The sequence below is a fragment of the Cuculus canorus genome, chromosome 7, assembly GCF_017976375.1.
Source record: "Cuculus canorus isolate bCucCan1 chromosome 7, bCucCan1.pri, whole genome shotgun sequence".
Lineage (NCBI taxonomy): Eukaryota > Metazoa > Chordata > Aves > Cuculiformes > Cuculidae > Cuculus > Cuculus canorus.
The window spans coordinates 21,140,469-21,161,638 of NC_071407.1; the positions used below are offsets into that span (position 1 = coordinate 21,140,469).

At 46.0% G+C, this 21,170-nt stretch overlaps 2 protein-coding genes across 12 annotated transcripts in view; one reads left to right on the plus strand and one right to left on the minus strand.

Moving 5' to 3' along the window:
* The window catches only part of LOC104067984 (tolloid-like protein 2), a 92,822-nt gene extending 87,590 nt beyond the window's left edge, over window positions 1-5,232 (plus strand). For 3 of the 4 annotated variants that reach the window (XM_054070828.1, XM_054070830.1, XM_009570796.2), the window contains 2 exons: window positions 407-4,766; window positions 5,094-5,232. In XM_054070828.1, coding sequence (XP_053926803.1) covers window positions 407-541 — 135 coding nt within the window. In that variant the 3' untranslated portion in view covers window positions 542-4,766; window positions 5,094-5,232. The remainder of the gene's footprint in view (window positions 1-406; window positions 4,767-5,093) is intronic. The other variant, XM_054070829.1, reaches the window with a different exon arrangement.
* On the minus strand, window positions 5,194-20,946 carry LOC104067911 (cytochrome P450 2C11). 8 transcript variants are annotated; one of them, XM_054070832.1, is made up of 13 exons: window positions 20,381-20,946; window positions 16,237-16,293; window positions 16,111-16,152; window positions 14,887-15,008; window positions 12,743-12,855; window positions 12,242-12,404; window positions 11,616-11,765; window positions 10,829-10,989; window positions 10,276-10,452; window positions 9,620-9,761; window positions 9,001-9,188; window positions 7,713-7,854; window positions 5,194-7,026 (listed from the first exon to the last, which is right to left on the minus strand). In XM_054070832.1, exons 1-13 carry the CDS (start codon window positions 20,944-20,946, stop codon window positions 6,845-6,847), a joined length of 2,205 nt encoding a protein of 734 aa, XP_053926807.1. In that variant the 3' UTR covers window positions 5,194-6,844. The 8 variants fall into 8 exon arrangements, with proteins under 8 accessions (XP_053926807.1, XP_053926808.1, XP_053926809.1 ...); XM_054070833.1 differs by lacking the exon at window positions 20,381-20,946 and adding an exon at window positions 15,974-16,027 and having other exon boundaries at window positions 5,200-7,026; window positions 16,237-16,292; XM_054070839.1 differs by lacking the exons at window positions 14,887-15,008; window positions 20,381-20,946 and adding an exon at window positions 15,974-16,027 and having other exon boundaries at window positions 5,212-7,026; window positions 16,237-16,272.
* Between the last annotated feature and the right edge of the window lie 224 nt (window positions 20,947-21,170).

Here is a 21,170-nt window from a genome sequence, read left to right on the forward strand (position 1 = left end):
TATCATGTAAGATATGTGGCTAAGTTACTTTGCTGCTAATAAACCCTGTGAGGACCTCAGCTGCCAAAGAGGGTCCAGTTTGGATTGTGTACTTTCCTGAAAAGATTAGGACAATTTAGAGAAAACTCAGACTGCAACAGGAACATCCAGGGAGTCCTGTGTGTATGACCTATAACAAACAGCTGCAAGAACTGGGATTCTAGAGAGGGCTGTCTTCAAATATAAAAGGCAAGCATGCAAGGAGCAAGGGAATGTGCTTAGGAAGTTAGAGGAGGGCAGGAGGTACTGAGTGCTCAATATTTGTGTTTCCTGGCCAGTCTGTGAATTTAAATTCTATCATCATAGTGCAGACAATTATCTAGCCTGCAGACTTGACCACACTGTTGTCTTCTTTACTTTTCTGCAGCCTTTGGAAGAAATCTACTCTGCGGGGGATTCCATCATGATTCGATTCCACACAGATGACACCATCAACAAGAAAGGATTTCACGCCCAATACATAAGTACCAAATTTCAGGATGCATTGCACATGAGAAAGTAGTTTGACTGCTCCTCACAGACATTCCCATCTGAAGACTGAGATATTTAACTGTGATCTTTGTCTTTTTTTTTAAGCTTCTGTGCACCTGTCCAAAAGCAGTGTACAGTATTTTCTGTAACTAAAACTAAATCCAGTCTCCAAGGTTTGCATTAGCATGACCCTTTCTTGTTAACATACCCAGAACCAAAAATTGTCTTCTTATCATACCTGCCAGGGCATAAACATTGTATTTTGCACAGCTTGCCACGGAGCTGAGTGAAGACTGAGACTGAATTGAGAAAAGCCTTCATCACTTGCGTGTCCTGTTTCTAGGTGACATTTCCTAAGTATCCTCTACACATGAGCTGTCTGAACACATTTTCTGAAGCAGACGATTGGACAGCCTTGCAGTGGGAGTTTCTCAATGGACGTTGGGAGCCACACACTCTCCTCTACCAGCTCAAAAGACCCTGTGCAATAAGTGAACAACCAGATGGCTCAGACTCCATCACTCCTTCTGTCCCATCTGTGTATTGTCTTGGTTATTATAGGTTGAAAGGTAGGCAGAGGCACGAGAACAGTCTCTTTAGGGCTGCTAGCAACTTGGATCATGGTGAATGAGAAGAGCCCAGTGCTTGATTTGCAGTAATTGTCATGATGTGTATTGAATGGAAGTACTCTGATGCAGCGGCTGTGGTGGCTGACAGGGAAGTGCTATGGTAGGATGCAAGGCATGACTGGTGGCAAAGCTTAACAACTGGAGCACTGACAGCATGCTCCAGTTATACCACCAGGCAAGGCAGAGGGCAGCAGTCCAGGCCTTATATTAAATAAGGAATCTCTCCTCCTCACTCCATCCATGTTTGTTTTCTCCATCCATGTTTGTTTTCTCAGCCTTCTTTATGCTGTTTCCTTTCCTTAGCACTGCTTCCACGTGAGCCCTTCCTTTCCAAAGCTGAGCTGCTCTCCCCAGGGCTCCCGGCTGCAACCTAGGAGTGCTCTGCAACATCAGCCAGCCGGAGTGTCTCACTGAAGGAAATGCTGGGCCAGAGATAGTCAGAGTGTCCCTGAGGCAAAGGGATGTGATGCATGTCGGCTGTGGTGAACCTGTCAAACATGTGCAAGGTCCACACGTGGGACTAAGAATGGGAAAGCTCTGCTGGCTTCTGCTTCCTCCTTGTTCCTTGCTGGCCTGTGGCTCACTCTCTTTAACTTCATGGCAGGGGTGTATGTGAGATGGTGACTTAAGCACTTTGAGGTATAAGGTTCAGACATGCTCTGTGTTGCAGTTATTTATGTACATGGAAGCTACCGAGCCATGGTCTTTCAGAATTAACAGGTAGCCAGACACTTCTTTGGGAAAAAATAGGGAAACTGTGCTTTTGGGGTAACCACTGTAATTGAGTTGTTGATATAAAAGGAAAAAAAAAAAAAAAAAGAAAAAAAATATTTGGAATGATATTGCATTAAGGTATTCGTGGGCAAAGCTGAGGTATGTTAGCTTTAATAAAGTATTTATAATCCAAGGATTACTATGTTTACATAACCAGTGTACTGTCAAGCTGTGGGATGACACCTCCTCTCCAGTGTAGACTGGAGAAGTGTGGGGCCAGCACCACTGTCAGACACAAATGACATTCCTGGAGACGAGGGCATTTCCAGATGGATAATAAATACATCCGGCCCTCTCCAGAAGTCCTTGAACAAAATATGGTCCAAGTATACTGAATACTAGCAGGAGCAAATGCATGTATTTTCTTGCTTGGAACAAGAAAAATAATTTATACGCACACACAAAAGATGTATGTATCTAAAATGTGCATGTGGAAGATCAGTAGTCAAAGCCTTAATAAGTGTCACGTGAACAAGACTGTACCACTGACTATAGCTTTACTGCAGGCTGTATAAAACCATGTTATTTCTGTTTTGTTTTTCTTAGCTCTGTTTTCTTTTTTCAAATTTTGTGGCCTTTTTACAGGCAAGATCTCTGATCTCAAGATGTTTGACCATACGGGTCTGGGGAAGTGAACTCTGCTAGATGGGGTCTGTATTTGTCTTTCTCTTGCTTGCCCCCATTCAAGCAAAATTGTAGTGACTCAGGTCTGTATCTAAAAGCATGGTACCGATCCCTGTGAAACAGAAGGAAAGTTTCAGATGGTGAGCAGTGGTTCAGGTTTCCTGGCTCTCTAATGGGAGCAATCACTCCAGAGAGAAGTGACTGTAGGAGCTTCCCATGTACTTCAAACATCTCTGTTCCATGTTCTGGTAATTTCTCGTCTTCCCCAGACTGATTCATTGCAGGTACTTGCAATGTGGTTTGACAGATCTACTACTCGTTAGCATTCATGTGTCTCTTGTGACAGTGTGCTCACAACTGTTGTGCTGTACATTCAACCAATGATGTATGTAGGATATATCTGCTGTACTGGCAGGGCTTAACAGTCAATAATTCTAGGTGTGCAAAAGTTTCTTAAGAAAAAACATCAGACCCTGTAAGGTATGTATATGTATTCTGGTCTTCGTGTGGTTTTACATTTCACTACTAAAATAACTTTTTAAGAGGAGGAGGAGAGGAGGGTATGGGGGCGATCGCAAATGTACCTGTGCCTGGAACAAGTCTCTGCATTAATTAAAGACTGCGGATTCAGTTGCACATTCTGTTGTATGCATGCATTTACATTTCCTCAAGGGGAGAAAATGTCTTAATACATTCCTTGTCCTGCCAACAGTTGTTTCTGTCTACTGCTAATACCAGGCGGGATTTACTTTCTGCAGGAAGAGATTTTCCCTTGAGCCTTTAGCTTTGTCTTGGCTTTTGCAATCAAGAGGGCATTTAGGAAGCGGGGCTGAAGAGCAAGCTGGTCAGTCAAAGGGCTGCATTATTATGTTTCATGTTCTGCACTCATCCTTTAGTGGGCTGAGATGCAGATCTGCAGCAATAAACATTAAGGGTCTGGGAATTAGTCCGTAAGTAGACTTCAAAAGAAGAGGCTTATTTACTACACTACAGGATATGGCCTTCAGCAGCAAGTCCCAATCTAAAAGGGCCCTCTCCTTTCACTGCCACTTTACAGGTCTTTTTTACTAGCTCTGGTACTTGCATGGATCTTTGTTTCTGTACTTAAGAATGAAAGATGTAAGAGTACTGAGGGATGTGATTTCCCTGCAGCTGTTGATGGTTAACATCTCCCCCCAGTATAAATGTGGAAGTGTTTTCCCCTGTATAAAAGGACCAAATTTTGGATGTTCTGGTAAAGGCAGTGCTCAGGCTTTGAGGTTTCCCTCTGCAAGGTCATTCTCATGGGCAAGCATCAAGTGGACTCTATGACTCTTCCAAGAAAGAGTGTTTTAGCATCCAGCTTAAAATATGATGGATATTATCCCTAATATTATCCCCCGAGTGTGAGGTCTGACACAAAAAAACCCTGAGACAGTGCATGTAACTCTTACAGTTAACAAATTAAGAAAATCAACTATGATCACCTTCAAAACGGTTCCCTTCTGAGTTGACACACAGCTGCATATGATGATGCTAATGTTCAAGGCAATTCTACAGATAATTTTCTAAAAGGCTGCTAAGGACCTCTCTTGGTTTTGCTTTCACATCTTCTACTGACAAAAAAAATGGGTTCCTTTGAGCACCAACTTGGTATTTGGGAAGAGGGAGACAGGTCTGGCGAACGGGGTCAGTGCTCAAGCATGGTGATATTGTTATTAGCTAAAAACTACTTCACAAAGAAAGCATTGTTGGCTGGCACAAACTTGATGGTTTTTGACAAAGAGTAAGAAAACATCTGTATTTGAATAGGCATCTCCTTATACTGAAGAAGCAGTTAAGTTGCGCCGTGTCTCGCTGTGACAGGTTAGAACATGCTCTATAACCATCTCTGTCTCTCCCCTCCTGCTCCTTGTTCCCAAGCTATAGGGCTAATCTCATTTTTTTTGTGTCAGACATTATATCCTGAAGCTGTTTAGTAGCAAAATATTTTCTCACTTCCCTGTGCTGCTTCTTATGTTGTTATTTGTGAATCATAGATAGATGTTGTTTGTCACTGTTTTGTTCATTGTTTCAGATGAATCAACATCCCCATGAGCAGGAAGAACACGAATAGGAATCATGCCCTCCCAGACCCTGAGACGCAAGTCATCTGTTAATGGATTCTCAATGTAGCACATATGATGCTAAGTGAATTACTAAATGGAGGACTGGCTTTAAGGCTAGACCTAGACTAACAGGGAGCTTATGGTAAGCTCACTTCCCATGTTTGCCTGGGGCTCCTATATGACTGCTGTTTCTGGTTGCATGACTGTCCATTTGATGTAATCTCAGAAGAGAAGCCAGCAATGGTTTGCTGTTGGTTTAGAGTATACAGGCATTAGAGCTGCATGGGCAAAAATGGAGGGAGAAGGAAGCATGAACCTGAGATGTGAGCAAATATGACATTTTGTTCAAAATACTGCCACATATTTCTAAAGACAGGTGGGAATTCTTTCATCCTGTATTCTTTGCAGTACTCACAGGGTCTACGAGTATATCATGACATCCATCACAGAAATTATATTTTTCTTCTAGGACTTTTATATGACCACAATGCCTGGGACAACACATATCTATGTAAATGAAGAGCCAGACAAACACTGCAAACCAGACATCCAAACACAACCAAAACCCATGAGGATGAAGAATCCCAGAAGAGAGGCACCTGCGCTGTAATCCATTTATGATATAGATTCACCCTATCACTGTAAGAAAAGCACCAAGTAGTGGCTGGGGTCAGAAATAACAGATACAATCCTTTTCCTGGACATTAGAAGTCATGTGACTGCAATTTCTGAATAAGAGAGTTTTCTTTTGTGCATGCACGCAATTCTATAGAGAGCAGGTCAAAAACACTTTGAATGGGGAAAGAATTTGTTTGCAATGATGCCTCTGAGATGGGGAAGCAAGATCAGCTTCCCCTGGAGTACTCAGGCTCTCTGGGAGAGATGCTTTTGCTGTCCTCCTAAATTAATTCATTTTAATAAATAACATCTAAATGCTTGCAGTGATACTAATGGTAGAAAAGAGCAGCCAGAGAGTTGATTGGAGTCACCATGCTTCAAGTGCCTGTGCTCACAGCAGCCTGCAACGACAGGGATGCACTCCTCGTTTGGCAGAAGAAGTCCAGACCATAAGAGAGATGAAATGATATGCTCAAGAAAACAGGAAGGAGAATGCAACTCCAACTGCAGAACTTAGCCTCCATGTTGGCAACTTCCCTTAGTTTTCAGCCGTTTCGTACTTGCAATGGTCTCTCAGTCCCACTGTTCTCTGTTCTGTACCTTGGCATCTCGGGGCGGGGGGAACGTGTGTGATTCAGTCAGGAGATACCATCCAGAGAAATATCTCCTCAGCAGGCCCATCTTGATTTGTGTGGGAGCGACAGGCAGGGTTGTGCTGGCAAATGCCTTGGGGAGGGCAGTAGGGCATGGAGGAGATAGTTGCAGGATAGTGAGAAGCCATACAGGAGGTACTCCCAGCTTGTGGAAAGAGTGAGCCAGAGAGCCTGAGAAATGAGATCCCTAGGAGCAGCCAGAGGTCCCGTGTAGCAGGTGAAAGCAGCCTGAGCTTCAGTCACTGACCTGGGGCGGGGGGACGAGAGGCGAGAACTCTCCTTCATGAGGGATGCTACAGCTATCCTTTATCAGGCTGTGGGCAGCAGGATTGGAAGCCCCAAGACTCACAGAGCTGCTGATAAGCTCCCAGGCTGCAACTCCCCCTTCCCGATTGTGAGCCTTGCTGACTGGTACTGGGACTGGCCAGGGGCTCCACAGCAGTGTATCAAGTAGAGGAAGCAAACAGCACTCTTGCAGCAGGAGGGGCAGCTCTTCCTACAGGGGCTGCAGACGTAGTCTGCAGTGGAGCAGCAGATGTGGGTGCTGCCCCGACCCAGAGAAAATAACATCTCAAATTCTCATAAACTGATTTTTCTTTATTGGGTCCTTAACATACACACATGCAGTGCTATCCATCTTGATGGGACATGTGCTGCAGGACAAGCAGATTATGGGCAGGATGGGAGCTGTGTTTGTGAGCAAATCAGCTCTTTGATTCGGCAACTGCACTCAGTGACCCATGGAGAGATCATAGGTACAACAGGCTGCAATGCTACCCAGGCCCTCTGGGAGGCTTTGAAGGTGTCTGCTCTGTACACATACCTGTGTTTGGGCTGCCTTCCTGGACGCCTTGGAAAGGTAGGCCAGTGCTGCTGCCGTTGGTTTTAGTAAGAGAGATGTAAAGGAGTAGCCAGGCTCAGGACACTGTGGAGATTGCTTTCGTGCTTTTCAGCGGGGGAGAGCACAGAGCTGGTAGACAGGAGGTACGTTGCCTGTCCCACTCAGTGTCGGGGTTATGTTGAGTTCCTGGGGGTCAACAACAGGCTTCAAGGTGAAGTTCTGCAAGATGGTGGCCATGAATAAGAATATCTCCATGCGTGCCAGGCCCTCTCCAGGGCATATGCGTTTCCCTGGAAGTGAAAACAGCCAAAAGAGTTCAATGGGTGTTGCTGAGTAGACCAGTTTGTATTACACTAAGCAGATGTGTTGCACTGTTTTATTTACCAGATACAGCCACAGCAGCAAGATGACTGTCAGAATTACTAAGGACATTTGCAAGAGAAGAGTGTGTTGGAGGAGGACCCTTGGCAGCTTGTATGTGTGTGAAGGAAGAGCAGAAGCATAAGTCTTAAATGTGGAGAGGGCACTGGAGATGGCAAGATGAGAGCAAGGTGACATAAAGCATGAGTGAGAAAGCAGAGGGGTGGGGCTAGTGGCAGGGGGGTGGCGGCACGTAATGCGAGAGGTATTTAAGAGATCTTGGGGAAAAGTGGAGCTACTACAGAGAGACAGGTTGGTTAAGCATAACTTTGAGGGGTTGTATAGGAAGGGGACAGGTATTTTAGAAAGTGTCAGTTGATCTCATTCACGTCATTACATCAGCAACTCCTAGCAGGAGGTTTGAGAAACAACAAGGCCAAACAAGATAGGAGGTGCAGCTCGGGAAGATAGCAGCCAGGAGAAATCCAGAGAGCAGAGATCCCCAAGGAAGCACCAAGTGAGACCATGCTGTGAAGAGGGAGTATGCTATAGGGAAAGACAAGGTAGTCTGAAGAGGAGGAGGTTGACAGAGAGAGGAAGAAAGTCTGTGCTTTACCTGCCGAAAAGGGCATGAAGAACTGGCTCTTCCGAAACGTGCCATTCTCACTCAAGAAATGTCCAGGGTTGAACTCATTTGGGTTTGGAAACTCTTTACTATCATGGAGAACAGAACTGAGAACGGGAAAAATTGTAGTGCCCTGAGATAACACAAGAAGAGCAGAACATGAAGGGCAGGTGAGTTAGGTCACTTAATCTGACTGTGCTAAATTAAGACTGAATTTCCCAGCACAGCCCTTTGGTTTCACTTTGGGAGTCCTTCCTTTGGGGAAGCAGCCTTAGGGAGACACTGCTAAATGTCAGGGACAGTTGTTGGCTGCTTTTCTGGAGTGCTACCTGTCACTTTCAGACCATTTATCCTCACCTTCCTCTGGTCATCTAGGGACACCTCACCTAATTCTCTTCTTTCTCAGTGTTTCACAATAATGAGCTTGTAGATGTGCTATGTTCCTTCTTTTCTGTGAGTCCCAAAAAGCAAAACCACACAAGGCTTTGGAAATAAAACTCTTTACCCTTCTCCAAACAAATTTCTCCTACCATGGTCCTCTTCCTCACCTAGTCCTAACCAGCCACTGACAACAGGCAGGATAAATAATCCAGCAGTGATGACACAGGAATAAGCTTCTGGAAGCTAAGCAGTTTCCTGGTCCCGCCTTTTGATTTTACAGAGGCAGCTGAAACATCAAAGCAGCCGCAGCCCGTGTGCTGCTGTTTCCCTGCTGTACGTGGTTATCCAGAGAGCAGTGAGCATTGCTGCAGCAAGCCAGGCCAGGTCCTGGGTTGCTCTAGCCCATCAACATGCCCCTGGCAGTGGCCAGCAGTGACTGCCTCACGAAGCATCAGGTTTTGCTTGTTTCATGAACACAAACACAGCCTTCAACACTTTGTGTCTCTAGGGCTTTCTGTGCCCAGTAACTACTGACTGGCCTTGCTTCCAAGCATGTGCACAGGCTCTCCTGGAGTGACCAGTTCCACGGATTTGCTGCCTTTGTCTGAGGAGTCACTGTTCTGGTTTTTTTGTGAACCCGCTGTGTTTCTGCAGATAGGTAAAGCTGTAGAGTGAGTGAGCAAAGGTGCTGGGCAGAGCCACTGTTCCAGTCTTGGCCCATGGAGTGGCAACACGAGATTGCAAGTGAAGTACAGAAGCCTGAGGATAAAACTGTCATGAAGGGCTAGCTGGCAATGAGGTCAGGCCACAGCATTTCTACTTTCTGATTTCTAACTGACAACCTTAAGAAGATGTGCTGTCACCTTGTTGTTGAACTCGAGGAAGATTGCCCACTAACCTTGGGAATTACATACTCTCTGAAGTGAGTGTCTTTGGTCACAGCGTGAGGGAGACTCAAAGGGATGAGTGAGATGAAGCGCTGGGTTTCATGGACCACAGCATCTGTGTACGGCATTTGGGTCCGGTCAGCCACACAAGGTCTTCGTGATCGTCCTACTACCCGGTCAATCTCTTCTTGAACTTTCTCTGTCATGAGAGGCACAAACCATAAAGTGAGTAACTGAAACCAAACCTACCTACACAGGTTGCCCTAAGCTGTCCACAGATCACAGATGACAGAAGCATTGATATTGGTTTTGGTGTTGACTAGAACACAACTCCACTGTCACCAATGCAAGGAATGTCCTCCTAGTGACTTGGCTAAATAGGAATACTGGGAGATAAAGATGTGGACATAGTCAAGTCCCTGGCTGTGAGGAAAATGCAGCTGATGATGATGCCAGTGAAGCTGAGTGAACTATAATGGCCACCCTAGGGAATGATGGTGGCAAAGACTTTGCCCATTTAGATAAAATATGAGAGAGAGAGAGAGAAGAAAAGCTGAGAGTAGAATGTAGTGTTAGACACACATCCAGTCCAGGGGAATCGCTAGAGAGGAAGACGTCACAGACTGGTACCTTGTATCTTTGGATATTTGAGAAGCAGCAGAAGCCCGTATCTTATGGTGGTACTAGTTGTCTCAGTTCCAGCAGAGAACAAATCGAAGGCACTGGTTATCAGGTTCTTCATGTGAAAACTGGAATTGGGATGCTCCTTCTCCTATGGAAAATACTGCGCTGTTTCTCTGGCTAAGCTAAGCAAAGTATCCCTTTCTTTTGTCGCCCAAGGCCTTCCTTTTCACCTACAGCTGTTGCATTTCTCTGCTAAGGTGCACTAGCCGTCTGGGACATTGCAATGCTAACTTTGTGCAGTAAGCTCAACCCCAGAGCAACCTTCTTTCAAGCTGTGCACCCGATTGTGTGTACCTGCCTGGTTGCCCTTGCTGTGCCAACTGCTTTCCAGTGAAAGAACTGAAAAACCAGACTACAAAAGTCCCTGTGTTTTGGTGAGAACAAAGGTCTTGTTGTCCAAGTAGGTAGTGGCTGGTGTGCGTGCATACCCAGAACTGCAAGCTCTGGCACAGGCAAGAGATGGGTTACTGTTGGTGTCTTTCCACTGCACAGCCCAGGTGCTGGGGAAGAAGTTATCCCAATGTCTGTGTTACTTAGGAGAAGGAAGGGGCTCAGCATTGGTGTGACTGGGGATGAGCTAGGGCTGTATGCTGTCTCCTTACCTCATGCATTTTGTTGAGGAAGCAGTCAATGAAGTCCTGAGGGCAGCTGACATCTAGAGAGGCTTGGTGTATCTTCACCTCCTCCGACACAAAAGCTTTTAGAGCATCAAATTCTTTGAATATGTTGTTATGTGGACCAGGCAAGTAATACAGGATGCTTGGGAACATCTGGTAGAGCTAGAAGATAAAAGAACAGGAAGATCCCTAGCATGACCATTGTCCCATACTTTAATGCTAGCCAACAGCCTAGAAAGGTCACAGCCCTCTCAGCTGAGCCAAGCAGAAGGGCTATGGAGCTGGGCCATCTGATAGGGTGGTAGGGGCTTGCTTAGCAGTTGCAGAAACCTTAGAGGTGGAGAATACAGTTATTCAGGATGAGGGGGAAGCTGCACTTAGCTTGCAAAGCCAGTTCTACCAGTAAGGGTGCTACTTGCTCTTGAATGAATTTCCTCCTATGCAGCAAAGCATTGAACTAAAATGGGACTTCATTGGGAGGCAGGTCTCCTGCTCCTCTGAGAGAATGTTGCCACTGTGAAATGGCTACTCAATGTACCTGCCCCCAGTAGGAGTTCAGCATCTCAAATATGTTGTTCAAGTTGTTCATCAGGGCCAAGAACTTCTTATCTTTATAGTCATATCGTTTCCCAAAGACGATGGAGCATATGACATTAGATACAGCACAGCTCAGCATGAAGGTTGGGTCAAAAGATGTTCCTGTGATTTCAGAAAAGTTGCAAGCTGTTGTGAGTTCAGCTGGGATGGAGTTAATTTTCAAAAGAATTTAGGAGGAGACACAGCCAAGGCAGCTGACCCAAACTGGCCAAAGAAATATTTGATACTATGACATCATGCTCACTGTATAAAGGGGACAGTTGGCTGGGGCACTTGGTTTGTGGCTTGGATTGTGGTTCGGTAATTGTGGCCTAGGATGGTGGCTCAGGTGCACAGCTCAGGATTCCAGATTTGGAGCATGCTGTGTGCTCTTCTCCCCATCCCACTGTGTATGTGTTGGGAGGGAGGGCGGTGGTAGTGAGTGCGGGGGCTGCATGTTTTTTTGTTGCCAGCTGGTATGAAACCATGACACAAGCCATTAAAAAAATCCAAACCCTATGGCTACTGTGGATAACTTGATCTCTGGTGGTTAGTGGAAATATCAGAATACAACCTCTGAGTGACACAGAAGGTCCTCCAAAAAGAACACTACATGATCATGGTACTATTTACTGCTTTGGAATGAGGGGCAGCTGATGCAGGAACTTCAATTCTATGCTAAAGACATGAGCTCCCTTAATATGGTCTTTTTTTTTGCAAACATATGCTATATTAAAAATAGACTGTACCCTTTGTTTTGTTGATCTCTTCCAGCAAGTACTCAGTTTCCCCCTGGATCCTCTCTTCAATGCTTTTCTTCCCCATTCCAAAGTTGCGTAGAGTGCTGAGAGCAAACCGCCGGACTTGTAACCACCCCTCATTGTTGCTAAAAATAATCCCTGCAGAGGAAGAAGGAAGAACTGGCTTGAGTGTGCAGGTTGTGAGATGAACAGAGACTCATGGTGACAATGAATCCTGTCCCTGGGACAGCACTTTCAGTAGTGTCATACAGTACTGTGATTTGGAAGCAATCTCTAGAGGTCCTGTGGTTCATGGCTTTCTCTACCATATACCCAACATCCTCATGAACAATTTATCACTCCTATCTGCACATAATTTCCCTTGTTGCAGCTGGTGACTGGTGCTGCTTGCTCTTTTTGCTGCCTATTGGTGAGATGAATCTGGCTCCATTTCTCTGCTACCCTCTTTGGGTGGTGCAAGCCAGCAATTACAGCCTGCCTTACCTTCCCTTCTCCAGAGAGACTCGCCCACTCCCCAGAGTCTCCATTTACGCGTGGTATAATGCAGCCCTGACCTGCTTAAGTCACTCTCAGCTCTTCCCCTCCCTCAGAAGGAGCTTGGTTTGCAAACATACCTAATCCATTGTTAGCCCTATCTCCTATCGGCATGCGTCCTCTGGCAGCAAACTCCTCCGCACGATCAACCAAGGCTTCTTTCACCACATCATATCCATGCAGCACCACCACTGGGTCGGAGCCCAGGTGCACTGTGAACACTGGTCCATACTCTTCACTGAGCTGGTCAAAATGCAAGAGAGAACATGGCCATAGAACAGATATAGAGAGGAGGTTGAGAAGTAGCCTTGCTGCTGTATTCCAATGCAGGTAGTGCAGCCTCACAGACAAGCAACATCAAGATTTGGTCCTCTCAGGATAATTGTGGGTGTGGATAGGGTTCCCAGTTACCAGGCCTGAACAACAACTGCCGCAGCAGTGGCAGGGAGCAGCTGAGATCCCCATGGTTTTTCTGCTTCTGTGGGATTGCCACTCTCCAAGCTATGGCCACAGGTTGCCCTCACAGATCCTGTGTATTTCTCACCCACGGGAGAAAGCAACAAAGAAGACAGCGTCCTTACCTTCTGGAGAGTTTTAGCCAAGTTCTTTGGTTTCAACTGGAGCACGTTACCTAGGATGGGAAAGGGAGCTGGTCCTGGAGGCATCTTCCCCTTTCCAGACCTCCCTCTCCATGCTGTGAAGGAGAGGAGGCAAACAATGCAAACCAGGAGGACAATAGTAGCTGCTCCTAGGAGCTCCATTTACTTCTGCAGCTCAGGAGGGAGTAACTCTGGCTGCTAGAGCCTAAGCTTTATATATTGAAGGGCAATGTTAGCTGAAGAGCAGGTTTTGAATCAAGTGGCTTAATTACTCAATATGATTACTCAATCATTTGTTAGACTGCCCTGTGTTATAAACTAGGACTTCTGACAATGTTAAACGGTTGTTGAACACATGACTTATCTCAAACAAATACAGCAGCCAAAAGAGGTTAAGTAATTTATAATGTACTTGCATTCTTTCACTTAAAGTTCATTGTCAAAAAGATCATACTAGAAGCACACTCTTCTACTGAGGTGCTCCCAGAAATTCACTGTCACGTACTGTGACACCCCAGCAGCAGTGGCAATGGCAGATAGAAAGGATCCTCAGGGCTGTGTCACTGCCTGTGCTCAATTCGCTCAGTCTGGCCACAGCCAGTCTCTCCTAAGCTCTGACACTTTTGCAGGCAGACAGATTTCATCATACTGAGCAGAAAGTGCTGCAAGGACAGGGAATGTGAGACTTGCTGGGAATTAGCAAGGGGACTGGGTAAACTGAATGTGTGGTTGGAGTGTGCAGGGTCTGCTGTGCAGCAGTGTGTTAATGTGAGTTTTGCTTTCACTCAGAGGTGCTAGTGAAGGTCTCTACCCCTTGCAAAAGTTTCCATAGCTTTCCTATGAGTTCTTAAGACATCCTCACTCTCCCACCTAGGCACAATAATTTGCTTATCGTTCCTAGTTGTTCTTTTTTAATCCCATTTCATTTCTTCTTAAAGACCCATACCCGATACGTTGGTGAAAAACTGCACTGTCAACAAGTTTGGGCTAACTAAAGATCTGCTGGTGTAAAGTTCTGCATCAGCTCAGATGTTGCCAGGGCTGTTCATGGAAGTTCATGTGGCTCTAGGAACTTCCAGCTGGTGAAAGTGCAGTTCATGGACTTTGCACTGCTACACAAGATCTCTCTACTGCCAGCATTCATGGCCCCACTTTCCCTGTAATGTTCACTCATTCCTGGGAAGAAGGGCTCACTTCCCAGCAATGCCTCAGAGCTTGTGACATACCTTCGGCAAAAGCCTTAGAACTAGGAATACTTTCAAAGATTTCTCTTTTTTTAATCAGGATAAAATCAGTGCATTACAAATACTGTCACCACACTGGCAGACACACTGGGGATTTATGAGGGAGGAAAACCCATGAAGACTATTCACTCAGACCTTTCCCTATGGGAAGCCCCAGGCCTTCTCACATCACAGTAGTATCCAAGAGTTTTCTGAATACTTGCTTAAGCTTGCAGATGCTAAGAATAGGCAGGTAGGGCTGCTCTCTCTTCTCCATCCACGCAAAAGTCCAGGAAGGCCAGGCTGAACTCCCCTCCTGTGCATCTTCCCCAAGCATTTTGATTTGGGGTTCACTGGAGGCATGTATATGTTCAAAGAAAAGACTGCCAGTGTTGTAGCTTTGCCCTCTTTGCTTATAAAATAAAGTTCAAGCATGAAAAAAATCTTTCATTATTGTGTAGAATCTCCTGCTGGCTTGCTGCCTATGCCGTCTCTTTTTGGATCTTGGTTCAGAAGGTGACACTGGCAAATGTCACTCCTACCCCCTGTGAGGACAACATACCTCATTTCGGGGATGATTTGTAGGGATACCCCTGCTGTCTGCAAATGCTGTTCAGCTTCTAGAGGGGAAGTACATTGACCAAGTCATTTCTCCATGTGCAGCCATTTTGCACCCCTAATCCCCTTATCCCCTAACCTGAACTCTCACACTAGCCCTAACCCATAAGCCCCAAGCCTAAGGCTAACCATAACCTCCTAAGCCTAACACTAACTGCAGCACTAAACCTCTAGCCCTCATGCCTAAGCCCCAACCCCCTAACACTAACTGTAACCCATAACTTGACACCCTAACTCTAATCCTAACCCAATACCCTAACTCTAACCCGATATCATAACCCTAACCTAATGCTTCTAGTGCTTGCCTGCTTGCAGGCACCAAGGGCTGGCTTTCTTGCATGCATCCAATGCTGGCATTCTGCTTGCCTCTCCAGCACCACCCTTTGGCATAGATTGTCTCTCTGCATCTGAAAAACACAATATTGAACAAGTCACCCTGATACTCAGTGATAGCTTAAAAATTCCAGACATCTTGTTTCCATTTAGGAACACCATCTCTATTTCACACTACAGCCAGACAGAAAAAAATCCAACCCAACTCAAACAATGAGCCCCACACATACCAGATGTGACACCCTTGGAATTTAAGCTGCTCTACTATCACTCCAGCGGCCTCACCCAGGAAGCTTTGGTCATCCCCTCTGCAGCTGCATAACCTATGGAAATGATCGTCCTCACACACTACATCTATGGCTACTTGTTCTGTAATAGACTATGTGTCCCTGGCCTTCAAAGTCTAAGCACGTAGACATATTACACATAGTACCTTACTGTTATTCTGCTGTTGATTACCACCTCTATGCCTCAGGCAGAGCAGCTCCAGCCAGACACAAACACTCACAGACCAACTCTGCACACAAGTCCAATGACATTATCCAGAGACAAAAGAAAACTCTGTAAGAAGAATGACTCCCAGACCAGAGATGCCATTGGGCAAGACAAGGTAGGGGGCTGCAAGGAAGAATCTATGGCAGCCCTGGAAAAGTGAAGACCATAGCCCATCCCAAAGATACATATATACACACACACATATATATGGCCACAGATGGGAGGATGCCAGAAGCCCTGCTTAAAGACCTAAAAGCATAGAGGATGCACAGAATAAGTCCCACAACAGGGACTCAAGAAAATGGATGAGTAACTATCAGGGATGCTGACATGGCTGCAATCTCACCACAAAAGATGACTGACCAGAAACTTCCAAAACGCGAGACCAATCCATGCTTTAAGAACGCAATGCAAGCACAGCAGTGCCCAGTTGCCACTGTACTGATGAGTACAGTAATGGTGCTGGTAGTCAGCAACACACCCATCAATGCCAGTATCTTGCATGACACCTTGTTCTGTAAAACTGCCATGGCATCCTGCTCACCTACTCCACATTGATTTCCGTGTCAGAATCTGCAACCATCATTGCCTGGGGCACCTAAGGTATCAAAACCCAAAGTAATCAGTGCATTTGTGAGAAGTTACTAATCCCCTGCTCCTTCTCCCTACTACCCAACTCACCTCTGACACTCATCCCATTCCAAAGGCATCCTGCACAGCCACCTGCAAAAGCAAAAGTAAATGCTTAACCAAGTTGTCATTTAATATGTTGCTCTTTGACAACAAGCCAGCCAACCACCATCTCACCTTTTCAGATCCCTCATCAGTTTGTAGCTTTGCCCTGCTGAGGCTGCCATGAAGCACCTGCAAGAAAAAAAAAAAAAAAGAAAAGACACATACCAAGACTCTACCTGAAACCACAGTCTGCAGAGATTTCCCATCTCCCACTCCATTACCTTCACCACTCACCTGTGCGGCCTCTGACATTCTGGACTCCCTGTAAAACACAGGCCAAGAAAGTCTTGTAACTTCAGACTATACCACACCTGAAAATTAACCATGACTTCAGACTGATCACCATCGCTCATCTTGCTCAAGTCAGATCCAATGCCAATATTTTACTCAGCTCATTGCTTCACACTTTCAAACACCCGAACCATAAGCTAGCCATATAGCTACCAGTCACGTCTTCCCTCCAACATCATGCACCAACTCATCTTCATATGGCGATCCACTCACTTTTCCTCCATTCCCATTTGGCACTTACCTCGTCCCTTTGCATCTGAAAAAAACAAATATTAAAAACATGCCGCCCTGATGCTGATGGGTAACTTAACAATTCCTCATGTTCCATTCTAATTTAGGAAAACCACATGGAGTCTAACTACAGCTTGCCATTTAAAAAAGGCCACAATTTAACCTCCACACATACAAGCCTTAACATCTTTGAGAGCTGACCTGCTTCCTACCACTCAAGAGCCCCTCTCAGATAGCTCCAAATATCTCCAGAAAACACTATTGAAACTGCTGCCCACACAGCCCATCAGTGGCTACCGGATCCAAAAGGACCTGACATCCTTCACCTAAACAGTCTAGGCATATCAACATATTAACCATCTACTCTTAATGCTATTCCACCTAGCTCTGATTCTACATCAGCAGGCAGAGCAGCTCCGAGCTAAACACACACACACACGCTAATGTTAAACAGAACACTACAAAGAGTGCAACTCAAAAGACAAGAGAAAACTCTCAGTGATAAGAATGACTCCCAGACTGCAGACATGGTCAGGCAAGAAGACCTACGGGGCATAAGTGTGAGATAAGCAAGCTATATGGCAAGGCCAGAAAAAGACACAAGCATAACAGCTCATAAACAAGAGACTATCAAAACTGAGATGATGTAGGCATCATCTGATGTAGCCTGTCTTCAAGACCTAAAACCAAAAGAACGCAGGGAAGAAACCCCAGTCCATGAAAATGAATGACTAGAGAGTAGAACTGTGGGTACAAACCACAATGATGCCACAAAAGATGACTAACCATAAACTTCTAAGACACGAGACCAATCCATGCTTTACAGATGTGATGCAAGAAAAGAAGCTCCTGAGTGGCACTGTGCCAACGACTACAGGCATCCGAGACCCTAGGGACGCTACCCGAAATGCCTGCATGGCACCCACAAAGGTAAAACACTTAACCCTGTTGCCAGAGAAGCAATGCACATACTTCACTTCCTCCTCACGATCAACCCTGCAATGATTAAGATGCTAATGATTAAGATGCTGATGATTAAGATAATTAAGACTGACACACTACCTCCCCAATGCCCCAGAATTCCAAGTAGTCCACATCCCTCTCCTCTCCATCACTCCTACCGTGGAAACACAGCAGTGACAATACCTGAGGAAAAAAGGAAGATGAGCCACAGGGACCCAGATGTTAGAAGACTACATGACTTTACCTGCAGGAATAAACAAAGAACTGACAAAAAAAAAAAAAATCTAACCAAAAAAACCAGTAAAGATGAGAAACGCAGAAGGCATGAAAACACAGGACACACTTACTGTGCAACCATCGAGACAGTCCAAGGGATGAAACAGAGAAGATGGGAGGCCTGACACAACAGTGCTGAGAAACACCAGAGTCTGATAAGCTACAAAGACCCCCAAGGAATTACAGAGGCAGCGAGCCGATGAAAAAACTTCACAATGGTGTGGTTTGACTACCCAAAGATCTAAAATGGACACTCGATGACTGTAGAAACCAGTGCTAAAAACCATAGTGGATAAACGAGGACAAGAAAACATAACTGCTGTGACCAATACTAGAGCAAGCCTCACTGGACAGTTATGGAAAAACCCAGAACTGGGATAAGAGGCTTAGGTGCCTAGAGACTGGATAAAGAAGAGACCCTCAGCTGCAGACTGTTACAAGCAAAAATAATATCCATCATTTTCCCCAAGAAATGCCAGGGAAAATAAGGACAGAAACCCGCACTGGAGATAAGAACCAAGTACATACCTTTACGTAGCACGACCCACGACCCACGACATTCAGATGGATGGTGACAAGACAAAAACAAAAATCAATTTGGGATACCATAAGCAAAAGGCACAGGGGAGTGGAGATCTCTGAGTCACAGAGGGTATATCTTAACGTACCTAATTCATTTGACGTTCACCCTGAGAATTGCTATGCAAAGGCCCAGATAGTCCACACCTTGTGTCTTGACTTCATCATACCTCCCATCAGTCATAGAGACTAAAACAGATCAAATCTGAATGGCACTCAAATCTGACTGCAACCTGAGAGACTGATGAACCCACCTCCCTTTTCCCAACCATCCCCCAGTCCCAAAACATTAGAAAGTCCTTCACAGAATGACACGAGTTGGAAGTGACTCACAAGGATCACCAAGTCCAACTCCTATCCCTTCATAGGACAACCCCAAAATTTCTATTTTATGTGCGTTGTCCAAATGCTTCTTGAATATCATTAGGCTTGGCACCGTGACTGCCTCCCTGGGGACGCTGTTCAAGTGCTCCACCACCATCTAAATGAAGAGCCTTTTTCCAATATTCAATCTAAACGTCCCTTGGCACACCTTCCTGCCGTTCCCTCGGGTCCTATCATTGGTGATCAGAGAGAAAAGATCAGCACCTGCTCCTCCTTTCGTTCTGAGGAAGCAATAAACTGCTACGAGATCCCCTCTCAGTCTCCTCCAGGCCGAACAGACAGAGCTGCTCCTCATGCGACACCCCTTCTAGACCCTTCATCAACTTTGTGGCTCTCCTCTAGACACTCTCCAGTAGCTTGATACCCTTTAAATACTGCAGCACCCAAAACTGCACACAATACTACATGCTGAAATGATGAATCAAATAAGTTGTAAATATTTTGTTTTACCTGTAATGCAATGTAAGAAATATTTTTCTTAGAGCAAGAGATGATGTTGCTTCCAGCAATACAAGCAAGATGAGAAGATAGCTACTGATAAAGAAATTATGTATAATCTGTGAAAATGCGGCTGACGTGACAGAAAATGCAATGACTCAGTCACATGTAAGGGCTGTAAAAAGAAATCATTCAAGAGCAAAACTAGGACATTAATTATATTCACCACCAAAATCAGATATAGGAAAACTGTAAAATCAGGGGGCCCTGAGTTACCATGCTGGTCAATGTTCATGTGCAAATGTGTCTCCGTTCCTCCTTCAGGCAGATAGATTTTACTTTAATGGGGTAGTATCTAAACACCTTAATCGGCTCACTAGATGGACGCTAAGTTTTCAACAACAGGCACCATTAATAAGTGTCACTGGTAACTACCCTCCTCTAAACTTAAACCGATACTGTGACACAATATTCACTATTAAGGTCTGTTTTCCCACAGTCATTCAGCAAGCAAAACCAGTTTTGTCCCTTGGACACATCTGCACCAAGCACTATCACATCACTGATTTTCTTATACAATCTTATACAATTTATACAATCTTTGCATTAAGTGGGCTTTGTGTGAGCCCACCACTGATCTTTGACTTTTGAAATACAGGCTGTCCATCTTTACTCATTACACACACTCTCCAGCATTCTGTACAGCAGTTTGGTATCAGTATATTAAAAGAAAGTTATCACAGTCACCAGTTTTGAAGTACAACTGCAGCTCCATATGAAGCTGCCCACTTGTTAAGGTGGTGACATAAACGCATAGTGGGCAGGTCTTAATGAGCCTTGCTTGCTTCACCTGAATCAGCAGCTGACTACGCCAAGTGAAGCACCAAGGACGGTTTGATGCAAACAGGATGAGATCAAACAGCTGCTCTCTAACAAGAACGCCTCACACATTAGACTTCTGAACGACACATCAAAGCTCCAGGAACAAAAACATTTTATATGTAAAATAAATAAATAAAAAAAGCTATATGTAATTTGACTCAGGCACACCTACAAGAAATGAAGGCTGTACGGTGAAAGCTTAAGAACAGGACATCCAGGTTTTTTTTTTTGTAAGCAGTCCCTCCCCAGCTTTCTTGCAGCTCCTTCAGGTACTGGAAGGTCGCTATATGATCTCCTCGCAGCCTTCTCCTCTCCAGGCTGAACAAGCCCACCTCTCTCAGCCTGCCCTCGCATGGGAGGCGCTCCAGCCCTCGGATCACCCCCATAGGCTGCTCTGGCCCCGTTCCCACGGCACCTCGTTAGCTCACCGCAGGCCTCGGATGGGGATAACCGGCAGCTACCCCGACCCGGCCCCTCATTGGCACGGCTCAGCCAATGGCGGGGCAGCGCCGCACCACGTGACGAGGGCTCGAGTTGCCCTTCCCTCTCTCTGGCTCCTGAAATGGCGGCTCCGGCTCCCGCTGCGGCCCCGGCCGCTCCCGCGGCCCCGGCGCAGAGCCCCGCCGCGCCACCCGCCGCGCCGGTTGGAAGCGCGGCGCCACCGCTGTCGGCCGCGCTGTCGGGGCCGTTCCCCGGCGGGCGCGTGGTGCGACTGCACCCGGTGGTACTCGCCTCCATCGTGGACAGCTTCGAGCGGCGCAACGAGGGCGCAGCGCGGGTCATCGGGACGCTGCTGGGTAAGAGCCGCGCCCCGCGCCGCCCGCCGCGCCCCCGGCCCCGCTAACCTCGCTGCCCTCCCGCAGGCACCGTGGACAAGCACTCGGTGGAGGTCACCAACTGCTTCTCCGTCCCGCACAACGAGTCCGAGGATGAGGTACGACGCGCGGGGGTCGCGTCCCGCT